The sequence below is a fragment of the Zingiber officinale genome, chromosome 9B, assembly GCF_018446385.1.
Source record: "Zingiber officinale cultivar Zhangliang chromosome 9B, Zo_v1.1, whole genome shotgun sequence".
Taxonomy (NCBI): Eukaryota; Viridiplantae; Streptophyta; class Magnoliopsida; order Zingiberales; family Zingiberaceae; genus Zingiber; species Zingiber officinale.
Window position 1 is genome coordinate 109,902,396 of NC_056003.1, and position 16,073 is coordinate 109,918,468.

Genomic DNA, 16,073 nt, shown 5'->3' on the forward strand with positions numbered 1-16,073 from the left:
CAACCTTTCTAGCATCTCATCAATAAATGACAAAGGAAAATGGTCTTTCCTAGTTTCCTTGTTCAACTTTCTGTAATCAATACACATCCGTCATCCTGTAACTGTCCTTGTAGGAATTAATTCATTGTTCTCATTTCTAACCACCGTCATTCCTCCTTTCTTAGGAACCACATGGACCGGACTAACTCATTTCTTCCTTCTTCACCACTTCTTTCAAATTCGGATTCAATCTTCGTTGATGCTCAACTGAATTTTTATATCCTTCTTCAAGGAGAATTCTGTGCATGCATACTGAAGGACTGATCCCTTTAATGTCATCAATGGTGTACCCGATCACTTTCCTGTGTGCCTTCAGCTCCTTGATCAATTTCTGTATTTCTACCTCAGTTAAATCCACATTAATGATTACTGGAAAGGTGGAACTTGGATCTAGGAATGCGTATTTAAGGTTGGGTGGCATAGGTTTCAATTCCACTTGGGGTGGTGCAATTTCAGGCAGGGTCGGTTCCTGTTCCAGTAGCCGCATTTCCTCGTCCACCACGACTTCTTCTGGAGCTTTCTCAGTTTTCTGAACCACTCTTTCAGTATCATCATCACCATCCAGACCTTCCTCGATGAGTGATGCTGAGGTAGATATTAAGCCTCCTAGTGATCTTAATAGGGCTTCTCCACACCAAGGAAAAATTCTTTTTGCATCTTTGCATCGTACATTGAGGGACTCCTCTAGATCTTCCTGAGCCTCATTTTCTGCGTGTTCCGACTTGCTCTCATCCATCAGTGTTCCCCCTTTTTCCTTGGGTTCAATCGGGTGTAAAGATAAGTTCAGCACATCTTGTCCTAACCACTCACTGAGATTTGATACCACCGTATAGATTATTTCTCGTGCCTCATCCAAACCCTTCTCCATGAGTGATCCTCCAGCTGCAGCATCTAGAAGGTTCTTGTTCTGGAAAGAGAGTCCGATGTAGAATATGTGAAGAATCAACTAGCTCTGAATATCATGATGCGAGCATTGATATAGGATTGATAAGTATATGTCCCAAGTTTGATGCAATTCCTCCTCATCACGTTGCTTGAGGTGCAGAATCTGATCCCTCAAATGTGCAGTCCTTTTTGGGAGAAAGTATCTGTTTAGAAATTTTTCTTCCAATTCTTCCCATGTCCGGATACTTCTTGGCTGCAGGGTGTTAAACTAAACCTTTGCATTATTCCTGAGACTAAATGGGAAAGTTATGGCATTGCCGGTAGCTATGGAGGATGGTATAGTGTGTTTACATGACATTGCTTGTGTGGGGGAATGGTACGATGAGCGTGCATGGCATTGGTTATATTTTGGTTATACTTGTGGATGGTACAGTGAAAGTACACTGTATGTATACGAGTTTGCTTAGGGTTAAACCTCCGATACCTAGTTGGATCTGATATTTCATCCGAAATAGTTGGCTATTCTTGAATATGTATAATTGTATATTTTTCTTGATGATATATAATTTTCTTTTCGTAAAAAAAACATGAATAACGCACTTCTATAAAAGGATGCTTGATCTTGAAAACAATGCAGGGGCACTTCTTCATACTGAAGAAGACAGCATAGAGAAAAATAAAAGAGAAGAAGAGATCCCTCGTTTCTTCCCTTTTATTTTATCTTGTAAATTTTCATTTGAGAGACATTCATGATATGATAATATTTAGGTACATATTTAATTTATCATGATAAAATAGATGTCTAAGTATGGTCTATTAGCACCATTAAATTGGACGAATCTATTTTAAAAAAATTATTTCATTACAAGATTTTACGTTGTAACTTGACCTTGGACGATGCTACTCAGGCTACCACTCGAACTCAGGTTCCGAGTATGTACAACATCTATCTCGAGCCTTGAGTACTCGGAGCACTCGACCCACTTGACAACCGAAGCACTCGGTGATTTGGTGACTCAACAATCAGAGCACTCAATCTATTCGACAATGCGGTGAACCGATAACTCGAAAAAATTAGATTCCCATTCGGCTCCTGTAATTAGGATCGCTTAAGATTTTATGAGGCCCTAAATAAAATATTTTTTTACCTTTAATATCTTTTTTGAAAAAAATAATTTTTCCCACGTCATTTTTTTCATTAAGATTTGGGATCCACAATGACAGATTTAAAATTTTATTTTGAAAGAAATTAAAATATGAATTTTAAAAAATAGATTTTTTTTATAAAATTTAGTTTTTTTCATTTTGAGTTGTAAAATAATTAATTAAAGTTTTATGACAAGTATAAGATAAACTTCGAAATAAAAAAAAAAAAAAAAAAAAAAAAGACTCTAGACAGACAAGAGGACAAGAAAAGCTGGAAAAATAAAGAAATTTTTTTTTAAAAAATAACACAATCAAAGTTAACAATGTGACGAAAGACTTCATAAAATTAAAAAAAAAATTAATATTTAAAATAATTAGCATTCTATTTTGCGATAACAAAATCCCCTAATTCATGTTCTCATTAAGGAAAGAGAAGAAAGAGCAAGTTAGGAAAACAGACGTTTTTGAAAGTACTATAGATGTGGAAATATAAAGATACAGAATCACTAAAAAAACAGGACGTAGACTACTAATAAGAGATATTAAAGTTCACTGATCACCGATTAAGAATTTTAAGAAATACTCGCCAAGTTCAACTCGTGATTAGGGGTGTAAATAAGTCAAGTCGTTTGTGAATTATTCGAAACTCGATTCGATAAAAGTTCGTTTGAGCTCATTTAATAAGGCACGTTAAGATAAACAAACCAAGCTCAAGCTTCACAATATTCGACTCGTTAGCTCGTGAACATATTCGTTAAGCTCATGAATCAATTTTTAAATAAAAAAAATAATAATTTTGATATTAAATTTATAGATGTTACACTCTATTTATGAAAAACATAGATGAATATATTAAATTTATTTATTAAAATAAAATTATAAATTTTAATAAGAATATTATAATTTTTTAAAATATATAATTTAATTTTTAATGAATATTTAAATTTATAATTTATATTTATTAAACTTGTTTAGACTCGATAAAAATTTAAATAAATTTGTGAGCCATGAATATATTCGTTAAATAAAATTCAAATTCGAGCTCGACTCAATTATAAATAAATCAAATTTAAACATTCAAAAATTCGATTTTACTCGATTACACCTTTACTCGCGATGAGACAATGCATTCCTCCGTGGGTTGAGTCTGTCTAGCCTGGCACAATCATTCCTTTGCAGGCACCCGAGATTTACACCTCAAAAAATATTTTAAAAACATAAAGGTTGACTTTTCGTCGGAAGTTAAAGGTACTCAAAGCAAACGGTGGGGGTGAGAATCATGTGAACCTCATTCATTGTTAATGGGATGTTGCACCATCCAACCGTCTTGATCACACCACGTGCACTCCAACAGTTGGAGATAAGCCATCTGTACCAAGTAATAACTTTGTCATTGGGCTCCTAAGTGAATCGAGATTCTCATGGCCGCAGCACAAAGCTATGGCTTTGACCTGCAGCCGGGGCTCTGACTATTTTTGACCTCCATAAAATCAGCGTTGACTCATTTCAGTTGCATTAATCTCTTTTCCAAAATTTTTTAAAAAAAAAATCCATAGAATCTCATCGATGATTAAAAAAGTTCTCTTTTATTTTAAAATATTCTAATTATAGTAAATTTCATCAACTCATCCATTAAATTTCACCAAGTTCACCGACGGGTTTCTACCCCAATCATTATTGGCCCCGAGTAGCAGTCACCCACCGAGAAATACGACAAGAACGATGTGGAACCCGCTCATTCTTCTTCGACTAACGACTCCTGCTGACGAGTGTAAATGTGGGTGCCATTCGATTCCTTAGTCCTCTAATTGTTTGGATTCTATTGGGAACACAGCGCATCACACAGTTTCCGGATCGGGCTTGGGTCCGCCGCCAGATTATCTCCATCGCCGGCCTTCCCGGCATGGACGCAGCCGCTTCTGCCGGAGGCAGTGACGACCCCCGCTGCTGCCGCTTCCTCCTCGCTTCCCTATCCGCTGCTGCCGCAGAGGCCCAGTCGTTGCGCGCCCGCTGGACTTCCGTCTCCGCCGCCGTCGCTCGCCTTTCCGCCTCCCTCGACGACCTCGCGCCCCTCCCACCTAATGCCCTCGTCGCTGACCTCCTCCAATCCCTCACCCAAATCCTTTCTCCGGCTCTCGCCCTCGCCTCCCTCTGCCGCGCCTCGGATCCCCCAGCCGCCAGGCTTCGCACCCAGAGCGAGATCGACGCCGTCTCCGCGGCGCTCCACCAGCTTGCTGCCGACGCCGATCTTATCCTACGTTCTGGCGCGCTTACCTACCTTCCGTCTCCTCCTCCGGAGGCGGGGAGTTCTCGCCGAGAGCTCGTGCGGACGGAGGCTAGGAGGCTCGTGACGAGACTTCAGATCGGAAGCTCTGAATCGAGGATCGCTGCGTTGGATTCTCTTCTCGACCTACTCCGCGAGGAGGAAAAAAACGTCGTGCTCGCCGCTGGACTGGGGGTGATGCCGGCGCTAGTCCGCCTCCTCGATTCAGTCGCCGGCGCTGCGTCCTGCCACGACGCGAGGGAGAAGGCTGCGGCCGCAATCGCGAGGATCTCGGAGGTGCAGAGTTGCCACCACCTTATAGTGGCAGAAGGGCTGCCCCTCCTACACCATCTCGCTCGCATCCTCGAGTCCGAGGGTGGCGCCGCCAAGGAGAAGACTTGCACCGCCCTCCACATCCTAACCCAAAACAGGGGCAACGCCGTAATCATCGGGTCCCGCGGCGGGATCGCAACCCTCCTGAAGATCTGCCGCAATGGCAGTCCTTCCGCCCAGGCCGCCGCCGCTGCAGTGCTGAAAAATCTCGCCACAGCGCAAGAGCTCCGGCTGAACTTCCTCGAAGAGAATGCAATCCCGGCCCTCATCGGTCTTTTAGCATCCGGAACTCCTCTTGCCCAAGAGAACGCTATCGGTTGCCTCTCTAATCTATCAGCCGGCGCGGAATGCGAAAGCATAAAGCTATCCATCTTCAAAGAAAGGGCTTTGGAACACCTGAAGAACTACTGGGAAGCAGTCGACAGAGGAGAGGATCGAAATCTTGAGCTTGGGGTTTGCTTGTTGAGAAATTTAGCATCTTTCAGGTACATAGCTGAGATCATCGCCACAACTGGCTTCCTTCTTCCCATCATCATTGCTCTGAAGTGCGACAAGCCGGGAACAAGAACAGAAGCAGCGAGGGCAGTTGCCGGATTGGCTTTGGTTTTAGGGAGGGCACGGAAGGAGTTTGAGGACGCAGTGCCTCCTCTGGTGCGCATGTTGGAAGCCAGAGCATTGGAGGAAAAGGAAGCTGCTTCAAGGGCTCTGGCATCGCTAATGCCATTCCTTGGTTGTCAGAGACTACTAAGGAAGGAGGAGAAGGGGATTGTGAACGTGGTTCAACTCCTCGATCCCTTGATTCATATAGATAAGAAGTACACAATATCAATATTGGTATCGATTTCGCAATCAAGAAAGTGTAGGAAACAAATGGTGGCAGCAGGAGCTTATGGATACTTGCAGAGACTTTCTGTGATGGAAGTGGATGGTGCAAAAAAACTACTTGAGAACTTTGGAAGGGGAAAGATACTGGCAGTGTTTCCAAGAACCTGACCATGGAAGTCAGCTGGGAAAGATACCCAGCTTGAAGCTGATTGATTCATTGTGTATGTAAAATTAACACTACTTCAGCAGCCATTGTTCACCTGTGTAGAAGATTTTTTGTTCTGAATTAGGTGGTGGGAATATTTATGTGTGACTGACCATTGCAAGACACCTTAGACGACTGTTGGAACGGTAGTTAGGAGACAAAAACTCAGGTGATTCTCAGTGTTGCAGCTTCTCTGAAATACTACTCAGCTCTGTTTGTTTTGAGGACAAAAGTTTACTAGAACTGCGATGTTTAGTGTCTCCCTCTTCCACCATCTTGTACAGGTCCATAACCAAACAATCTGATTTCTCGTACATCTGCTGTGTAGAATAAGTGTAATAACCCTATGTAAGATTTGTTTGCAGTTTTTCATGGTGTGACAATTAAGATCATGACAATTGTAGATTCTATAGTAAATTCGATGACAGACGGACAAGTTAGCAGTGCGTCCAATAAAGGTTTTGACTGGCCATGCGAGGAAGAGTGACTGCATCCTGATTTTTATTGAGTTCCCGGATGAGACATGAGAATGTTCCAAAGCTGAGGCAACTCTGAATCAGGACTCCTGGTGAACCTGCCATTGAAACAAGCTCGAGATATAACCATATTGGCTTTCACAGAAATTATTGGTTAACTTGCATCATGAATGTTTTCTAGTTTGGTTAGAAAGATAATTAGGCTCCAGATAACATATATGTGAACTTTTTAGCATAAAACATACTCTATTTTCAGTAAATATAATTCGACCACAGTTAAAACTTTGATGAAAGTACAACTTTGCTGGTTTACCATGTTGTTTTGTTGCAAAGCATTGAACCTAAGCAAGAAGCTGTATCTTCTGAAGTGGGGATGCAACTTGTGCAACATGGTTATGTAAAATCCGTAGGAAAGGTTGTTCTCCACTCATACAAGATCTTAGTTTTCATTCCACCCAGCTTTGCCTGCATTAATAGCTGCAAACTACCATGATGATTAAACTTTAGACTTGAAATTCCATTCCACTGAAATTATTCAATAACATTTTATAAATGCCATACCATCATCCTTTCCTCTGAATCTCTTTAGAAGACATGCAACGAAACTATGAACACCAGCTAAAACTGCAAATGTCTAGCATAAGTGTGCAATAGTTAAAAAGCTTAGCTTATGCATGCTGCGCAGGTACTAGTTAGGAGCCAAAACAGCAAATTTGAAATAACTACAATAAGGGTACCTTAGAGGACTATCCCATATCAGCTAAGGATCCCTTAAATCCTTTCTTCTTCATTAAGCCAGATCCTGAAGTGAGGACACTCAAAGTAACCAATAATCATTCATCAACACGGACACTCAAATCCATAAATCAAAGAAATGATTGGACAAGTAAACACTTTAATAAAAAAACAAATTTTGCAATTTTATCACTACCATTGTATTCCCTTATGCTATTTCTCTTAATGTGCTGCTATAATGAGGAAGTTAGTCCATAAACATTCTTACTAAATAAATATAATTCTTGGAGAAAATTACCATAGGGAACACAAGAATTTACTTCTATATGGACGTCCAAAAATCAAAGCACATTCAGTACCAAATAAAAAAGTTTTCAATATATGCTACTTTTACAGTCTTCAGTGAAACTATTCGACTTAATTTTCTGATAACAACAATTTTTACCAACCCCCTACAGATATATATGCTACTTCCATTGGACAAACACATCCCAAACTTTATCATAGCCTCATTATGCCTAAGTCAAAATATACACATCATAGTGCCTAATGTGTCATTTTCTTCAATATGCAAAGATCCAAGCACCATTGGCATCTTGATTCTTTCACTTAAACAAACAGTTGGACAAGGATGCCTAAACGTCCACCATCATCGACTGATAAAAAGATTTTACTAAGATAAAATTCGTCTAATAGCTGAAAGCTGGATGGGCACAGACTAGTAGCATTTCATGAAGCTCAAAGTATGGCATTAATCTAGTTCTCATTGTTTATCTCACAGTATCTTTTGTTTTCCGGACTTCAAGGACTCCACCTGCGTACAAGGGAAAGATAAGATACTGAGATGGTTATATGCCATATATTCATTATACTCTCTCCGCGGTAGGCAATGAAGATCAAAGGCTGCAGCTCCTGTTGTTGTTTCCGGTTTGATAATTTTTTCTTTCCTTTCCGTTTTGGTAGCAGCGGGGTTAGAGTTCTTAAGAGGCTTCGTTCCATATTTACGCTCGACCATTGGGTGAAAGGAACGAGTAAACTATCATTATAAGTTATATTGCCGGCAGCTGCTCAATATGGGTTCAATTCAATAAGGCACCGCACCTGTTGAAAGAGATTCCATTAACAGATAAAGAGTGAGTTCATGGAAAGAGTCCTGTTGTTTATGCCTTATATATATTAGCAGCAGTAGCTTCAGTTGTCCTAGCACCTGTGTTTGAGGAAAATTGAAATAGCCTCTGTTCCCGTGGGTGGGAATTAGGGAAGGTCCTATTCCACTATAGGATTAGCTTCTACGGACTCGGGCTCAGGACTCAAAGAAGCTGGTGCCTGTGTTTTTATCCTCAGGCTAGGCACCAGTTGGCGTAGCTCCTTTAGCAACAGGTAAAGAATCAAACAAGATGCCATTCATGGCAACTTATAATCAACTTCAGGAATTCTCAACGCAAGAAGCTGCTGCTGCAGTTCTAGGAAAGAAAGAAGGTAGGCACTTTTTATATTGAGTTGCAGGATAGGTGTAGCTTAATTCTGGTTTGAGGCTTAGAAGTCAAGGGTCGAGTGAGAACGACAGGGGGAATACACTCGACTTATCGGATACGCAAGAGAAGAGAGGAACGAACAACCTTTTACGCTCGGTAACTCGACTTTGAGGAGTGGACAAGATTCATTATAAAGCTTGTACCGGGGATTCCTTACGAGTTCTGTTCCAATTTGAGTTCAGTGATCAGGCGTAGCACCTATAGTTCGCCGGGACGAGGACAATAACTCAAATGATTAAAAGGGCTCGAGCAACGGGGAGGGACGAATAAAGACCATCTTTCACCTACGATTAAGCTTATGAAACACAAGCTGCAACGGAAAGCAACTACTTACGCAACCGGAACTGATTTAACTCGTCTAGCTACTGGAATGAAAGTAGCGGAGCCAGCAGCAACAAGAACAGATTAAACCAAGGAGCCGGATCTTATCCTTGAAGTTGAGCTAGTAGTTAGCCCGAGATTTGAGTCTGGAAAAGAAGAGGGCCTTCGAAATAAAGTTAGGGTCAAGTGTAACGACGGGATCGCTTTAAGTTAGTATGGCAGGGTCAGATCTTTCGTAGTTTTGAATAGTCATTCACGCTGTAATTTGCTGCCGTATCATAAGATAGCTCATTAGGTCAAATATTTAGGGTAGGGATAGGGTTAGAGTGAATGGCACATGCCATTCACGCAATTACTATAATCTGTTCTGATTCTTTCTACGTGTATTTTTTGAATCATTATTTATTTATTTATTTCGCTGCTTCGTTCCGTTAGTCAAATATCTTCATCAGAATCTTTGTGTTATATAGAAACAATGAATCTTCTCCCTTTCTTCTCACTCGAATATTTCATGAATGTATTGATCGAAAGAGAGCTCCGCCCAATAGTGCTTCGCTATGGAACCTGCCTCGCCGGTCTCCCGGGCCTAAGATCCTTTCTTGAAAGCTCTTGAGTATGAGTAAAAAAAGGAGAACAATTGAAGATGAAAGATCATTTTATGATTTGCGTGACAAATGCAAAAACGAAACTCCTGGGGAAGAATTCAAAACAAAAAACGAAACTATGGGTTTAAGCTTATGTGCTCAAGCGCTCTAGGAGTTGGGGAAGAATAATTAAAACACTATATGATTAATCTAACTAATAACTAAAGATTTGAATTTAATAATCGATTCTTCCTCTCCTCGGGTCACAAAAGGAATGCCCACCGTCCATGGCAACAACTACCTTTCTGGCTGAGATAGATCTTATAGGAAAGAGTCCAACTCCTTAAGTTAGCAATAGTTAAGTATTAAAAGGAAGTGTGATAAATTCCCTCCCGCGACTGGTATCTCGCCAGGATATAAAGAATATACCAAAATCGAATATTGAAAATTTAACATTAAGATATCTTAGCTTTGATAAATAGTACGAAAATTTGGCAAAACCTATTAAGTGCCATCGCAAACCTTCAATAAACACATGAAAATTTGAAAATTTTGGAGATGGAACTCAAACCCTAGCCCAACAAGGGAGATCATAGATACCACATGAAGCTCCCAAATTCCATTAACTCTGGCGTTCCTCAAGCACAGATCGCGATACAGCAGGATGCTTCCCGCGTCATTCATTCAAACATTCTACGGGACAGACAAACTGAATTAGGAATCATGCTCCACCGTCCCCACGGACAAGAAACTAGGCAAAAGATTGCACGGCGAAAACAATAAACAAGCGGATCAAATTGGGAATGAGAAGAGCTGGAGCGGAGATTGGGACAGCCTACCTAACCCGATAATGGAACTCATGGGAGCGCCAGATGCGGAATCAACAGAGAAGCGCAACCCGAACGCTTGTTCTTCGGCCTTGGCCCTCTATCGCTGCCATAACGTCCTCTTTCTTCTTCGCCGTCGTCAGTCTCGGACTCCGGTGGACATCGCGCCGCCGCTTTCATCTCTCTCTCTCTACCGCTGTCGCCATCGGCCATCGCATCGGAAGCTTCACGGCGTCGCTCCAGTCTCCACCATTTGGACATCTCTGGAGCGATACTTCACCAACACGATAAATACGTACCCTACCATCCACCGCCCTTGCCATTAGAAGCAAAGGTGGGCCTAATAGGCCATCTGAATGAGAGCGCCAAGTGTGCAAAACGCGTTGGATAATCTAGTCGTACACGTGGGAGAAAAAGGAATTTCTATTTTCAAATGGCTCCTAAAATATGATCCATTTCAATTACCGATTTTATTATTTTAGTAAGAATTCGATTTTTCTTTTGAATGTATTGAAATTTCCTAATAAAATTGTTTTGTATGATTAATTTTTGATCATTTTAAAAAAACAAAATATTTTCACATGATTGTTAATTTGCTCATCAACTTTGATGTTGAATCAATGTAATTAACATAATTTTAACCTGCTAAGTTAATCAAGTTTATATTTATTATCATATCTCTATCATTGAAATTCTCAAGTACTGTTTTTTTCCAAATGAGCTGGTAAAAGATCTGCCTCAACTGAATTGACTATTTCAATATGACTGAATCTCCTATTCTAGTTTAATTGATTTAATGTCGCTTGGATAAATCCGATCACATCAGTGCCCTATCATGACCCTATATGCTAGGTTGGCGCCCTCTTCAACAATAAGATCCTATCAAACCACTCACGTGGGGTAAGATAAGGTAAATTCAATGATAAATGTTAATGTAGTAATAACTTTATGAGATTTTTCGAAAATTTTTAAAAAAATTTCGAAATTTAAATGGAGGTCGTATGATACGTTTTAAGATGATGGAACGATTTGACTCGAAGGAGGTTATTTGGGATACTCATTCAAATAAGAGTTGAATGAGAATTTAACTTAGAGTTTAATTAAATTAAACCTAAGTTTTATTTCTTTTTCTCCTTATTTCTCTCCAGTCATGCCGAATCTTCTCCTCATCTCCTCCGCGATCTGGCTTCTCCCGATTCACGGTCGTCGGCGCACTCCTCCCTTCCAAATCTGCCACCATTGTCTCCGAGCCATCCCTTACGCGGGTCGTCTCTAGCCAAAAGCGGGGAGTCACTGCCGCCTTTCTCATTGCTCCGGCGTCATCGCCGATGGGAAGGGAGGCTATGAGGTCACTTCGTCGCAGTCGATTCCACCTCTTCAGCCGATGCCCTAGTCGACGATCCACAACCGACGGAGCGTGCTGGATATCTGCTGGAAGTCGCCGATCGCGTCGGATCTGCGCTCGACATCGCCACCGCTTCCCGAGCCCTAGATTTGGTTCATTGTCGCAACCTTCTTCTTGATTTGATTTCACCGTGGATGTGGGTGATCACCACCCATTCTCTCCAGCCGATCGTCGCGAAGCTTTGGAGACATCTTGAGAGTTGATCACCAACGCACCACTTCTAGCGACCACCCGAGTCGATCTTGACAAATATGCTCCCTTGGGCATCTTTGTCCCTTTGCTGATGTTGTGCTAGCAAATCAAGCAATAGTCACTCTTCTTGTCGGTTGATCCATGGAAGGGAAACCCATGCCACCACAAATTGGGTTCTGTTCGAGTGCCACCTCCAAGGGGTGATCATTCAAGGTATTTCCATCCAGATCTTTAGCCATTCATGGAATTAGTGTAGTGAGTTTTCTTTGGTTGCTCTTCTCTGATTCGGACTAATGAAAGACATTCAACACAGTGTGATGTGGATTTTTGTTGAATCGATCATGGGTTTCATCAGCGCATCTTATTGTTGGGGATTCAGTGGGAGAAGAGGTGGCTGATATTGGAGGTAAATTGTTAGTTAGATGTTATGAATTAAGAATTTGAGTTGAATTCTTGGTTGTGGTTGTATTGATATTGAATTGGGATGTTTTAATTGAAAAGGGTAGCGGTTTTACCTACTCAAACTAGCAATACTGACAGTGATTTTCTCCGGTTGTGAAGCATCAGTTGAAGCTTCATACTTGGGTGAGTTCGAAAGTTGATTTCGTGTTTACATTAGATTGGATTAGTGTGTTGATTAGTGAGCTTTGGATTGATTATGCTTGTAGTAAATCTTAATTGGAAGGGGAAATGATTGGGGATGCTTAATCTATTTGGTTATGAATTAGAGATCCATTTGTGAGTTGATTTCTCTAGTTAGGTTAATTTGGATGATAGCATGATGATTATCAAGATATTAGAAGGATTAAACCTAATCTAGTGAAGGTTATGTATTGAGTTAAATCTAACAGAATTAATGAGATTTGTTAACTATTAGATTTAGGGTTAATAATTAAAATAGAATTAATGTATAGATTCCTAATCAGATTAGGGTTCAGTTAACTATTTGGTTCATGATGGATTTAGCTAACTAGTTCATACTTGATTAGTTATATCATACATTATAAAGGCGGGTATTTCTTCCTTGGCCTTTATATAGTTCTTTGAACTTAGTGCATGGTTATTATTTGATGGATTAGGCTATTTTATCTTAAATCGTGTTCGTTTGTTGTTTTTCCTGCTTGATACTTATGTTTGATCTTTGAGGTGATCTAATTATATCATATACGATCTCGACTTTTGATATTCATACTTTGTTGTGTAAACACATGTAGAGTATGTATTGTAGGGATGTTTGGTTGATTAAGTTAACATGCTGATTATGCATATCTTTGTTGATTGTACACATGGTTGGTATGTATTGTAGGAGTCACGTAATTGACTATCCGTTTGCATGTTGTGTTTGTACATATGTTTAGTATTTGCTATTGAAGGATACATGTTGATTGGACCTATATTATGTGTATGTGTCTGGTTGTGATATTGAAGGTATCATGTTGATTATATCTACGTTGTAGAGTGCATACTGTTGGTCCTTTTGGAGGCCGACAAGAGGGGAGGGGTGAATTGCCTTGAAAAAAATAAATCAACCCTTTCTCGACTTATAATTAAATTAAGAATACTTGTAATTAAAAATAAAAAAACTAATTAAACAGGAAATAAACATAAAGGAGTTACTTGATTTGCAATCAGAAGATTGCTAATCCAAGGAGAATGAAGCGCACTATCTGAAGATCTTCTTTGGGCAGAGTAGTCTCTTACAACGTTAACAACACACAAGGAAAAGTAGAACAAAACATATATGGATTACAAGTTGTTGTTCAGCTTCTTGGACCAATGTTATATTTATAACCTTGGTCGGGCCGCCTGGAAGGATTCCAGGCGCCTGGAAGGGGATAAAATTTTATTTCTTCTCGCATAGATCGCGTTTGACCGTGATTTGAATAATATCCAGGTTCGGGCGCCCGGAAGGATTCCGGACGCCCCAGACTGGTCCGAGCGCCCGGAATGGTTCCGAGCGTCCGAACCAGAGTTGACTTTTTCGGTCCGGGCCCTCTGCTCCGGTTCAGCTCGCCTCGGTCCAGTTCTTCCGCTCCGGCTCCGCTTGCTTGGGTGATCTCGACCATCCGAAATAGGGCTCACCCAAACCCAAGTTCCGACCTTCTCCTCGAGCAGCCTTCCTCCCCAGTTTCTCGTCCCTTGAACATCGCGTATGCTCTTCTCTTCCACTTGTGTACTCTTCCGCGGCACCTCATCCCTCAGACGTACTGAGTCCGTCAGCTCTCTCCCCATGTCGTCCTTCTCGCTAGCCGCATCTTCTGCTCGACTTCCTGTGCTCCTAAGCTCCTACACAGTTAGAGACAAGGATTAAACCAAACAAGACCTAACTTAACTGTTGGACCCCGTGGTTGTTTTGATGTGATCAACCAAGTTAGTTAGGTCCTGTTTGTATTTGATCCTTGTGTCTAAGTGTGCAGGAGCGCAGGAAGTCGAGCGGAGGATGCAGTTAGCGAGAAGGACGACACGGGAAGGGAGCCGACGGGCTCGGTGCGTCCGAAGGATGAGAGAGCTGCGGAAGAGTACACCGGTGGGTGAGAAGAACGTGCGCGACGTTTGTGAGACGTAAAGCTCGGACGAAAGACTGCTCGAGGAGAAGGTCGAGAATTGGGCTCGGGTGAGCCCTATTCCGGTTGGCCGTAATCACCCAAGCGAGAAAAACCAGAGCAAGTCAACCGGGAAGTTGACTTGACAAGTGTTCGGTCGACCGAAAGCCATGATCGGTCGACCGAACCCCTATCATCAGAAGCCAGCCATTGGTGACACGTCAGCAACCAACCGTTGGCTGATCGGTCGATCGAATCTTCTGATCTGTCGACCGAATCGGAGATAAACCAAAGACTTAGTCGAGCATACTGATCGGGCCAGCTCAGGGAGAGACCGTTGGCTGATCGGTCGACTGAACAATGGGATCGGTCAACCGAACGCAGGCTCGATCCACACAGACTGTATCTGGACGGAAGGCTGGGCAAGTACGCAGGTTCGGTCGACCCTGGGGATCGGTCAACTGATCCCTCTCGAGTCAAATCCTGATCCCGAAGATTAGGTGAAATGGATAAGTCTTGGAACCCCTATATAAAGGGGTCTCAAACAGCTATTTGGGATTGACGAAAATCAACTCTGTATTTCATTTCCAAGTAATGTGTAAGAGCTTTCAAAGTGTAAAAGGCTTCTCCGCCTTCAAATAAGGAGACTCTGTTAGTGCACCTGTTCAACCGCCTTGGATTAACAACAATCTCGGTTGTAACCAAGTCAATTCGTTGAGCCCCTTTTTCTTTTCTGTCATTGTTACTTTATTTTATTGTCGCTTTTATTTTGAGTTGAAAGTTTTGAGGAGGGTACTTTTATTTGCAGGCAATTCACTCCCCCCCTCTCCCTCTCTTGCCGGCCCCGCTGCACCAACAAGTGGTATCAGAGTCCGACATCCTCAGAAGGACTAACCGCTGACTAAAGCACAAAGATCAAGACAATGGCCGGCGCGAACATTCATCCCCCAAAGTTCGACGGAGACTTCGCTACATGGAAGCGAAAAATGGAGGTATTTTTTAAAACTGAATTTGATATACTTTTAATAATGAAATATGGATATGCAGTGTTAAAAGATAAAGAAGAGTGCAACTGGACGAAGAAGGAGTAAGCCGATTTCGTGGCCAACGGAAAGGCGGAATTCCACCTGCTCAGCGTCCTGCCACCCCAGGAGGTAAGTTGGATCAGAAGCTACGACTCCGCCAAAGACCTCTGGGAAAAATTTCTAGAGCTCCACGAAGGAACCTCAGAAGCAAAGGTAACGAGGCGCAACATCCGCCGGACACAACTAACAAACCTCCGGATGAACAACGGCGAGAAGGTAGCGCAACTCCAAGCGAGAATCAAGGAGCTGATAACGCAATTGACAAATCTCGACGAATCGGTAACGAACCGAGATTCCACTCGATACTATTGGTGTGGTTAGCACTAACAGTCTAACTTAGGTTTTGATGAATGACAAATTAGGTTAAGTTAGGTTTGTCGTTGTCTAACACTCTGATTAAGTGTACAAGCGAATGCCAGACAGGTCGACGGGCTGACCGATTGTCTGGCACGAAGCCCAGCTAGGTCAACGGGCCAATCGAATAGCTGACACGAAGTCCAAACGGGTCGACGGGTTGACCGGACGTTTGGAACGAAGTCCAGCTAGGTCGATGGGCTGACCGAATAGCTGGTATGAAGTCCAAATGGATCGAATGGCTGACCGGACGTCTGACAGGTAAGTAAAGGTAAGTCACTAGAGGAGAGTGACTGTGAGGACGCATTCTCGGGAAGGGA

General features: G+C 41.9%; 1 protein-coding gene and 2 long non-coding RNA genes across 8 annotated transcripts; 2 read left to right on the forward strand and 1 right to left on the reverse strand.

Annotated features, from left to right (window-relative positions):
- Positions 1-3,764: 3,764 nt before the first annotated feature.
- LOC122023736 lies at positions 3,765-6,088 on the forward strand. Its single transcript, XM_042582033.1, has 2 exons — positions 3,765-5,980; positions 6,062-6,088. Exon 1 carries the CDS (start codon positions 3,974-3,976, stop codon positions 5,657-5,659), a length of 1,686 nt encoding a protein of 561 aa, XP_042437967.1. The 5' UTR covers positions 3,765-3,973; the 3' UTR covers positions 5,660-5,980; positions 6,062-6,088.
- LOC122023737 lies at positions 6,022-10,526 on the reverse strand. Of its 6 annotated transcripts, none has more exons than XR_006123220.1 (5): positions 9,870-10,526; positions 6,910-6,974; positions 6,734-6,806; positions 6,486-6,649; positions 6,022-6,270 (listed from the first exon to the last, which is right to left on the reverse strand). It is a non-coding gene; the product is annotated as an uncharacterized LOC122023737 (long non-coding RNA). The 6 variants fall into 6 exon arrangements; XR_006123218.1 differs by having other exon boundaries at positions 6,486-6,656; XR_006123222.1 differs by having other exon boundaries at positions 6,486-6,656; positions 6,734-6,796; positions 9,948-10,525.
- Positions 10,527-11,238: 712 nt separating this feature from the next.
- On the forward strand, positions 11,239-13,625 carry LOC122022330. Its single transcript, XR_006122950.1, has 3 exons — positions 11,239-11,984; positions 12,085-12,177; positions 12,273-13,625. It is a non-coding gene; the product is annotated as an uncharacterized LOC122022330 (long non-coding RNA).
- The last annotated feature ends 2,448 nt before the right edge of the window (positions 13,626-16,073 follow it).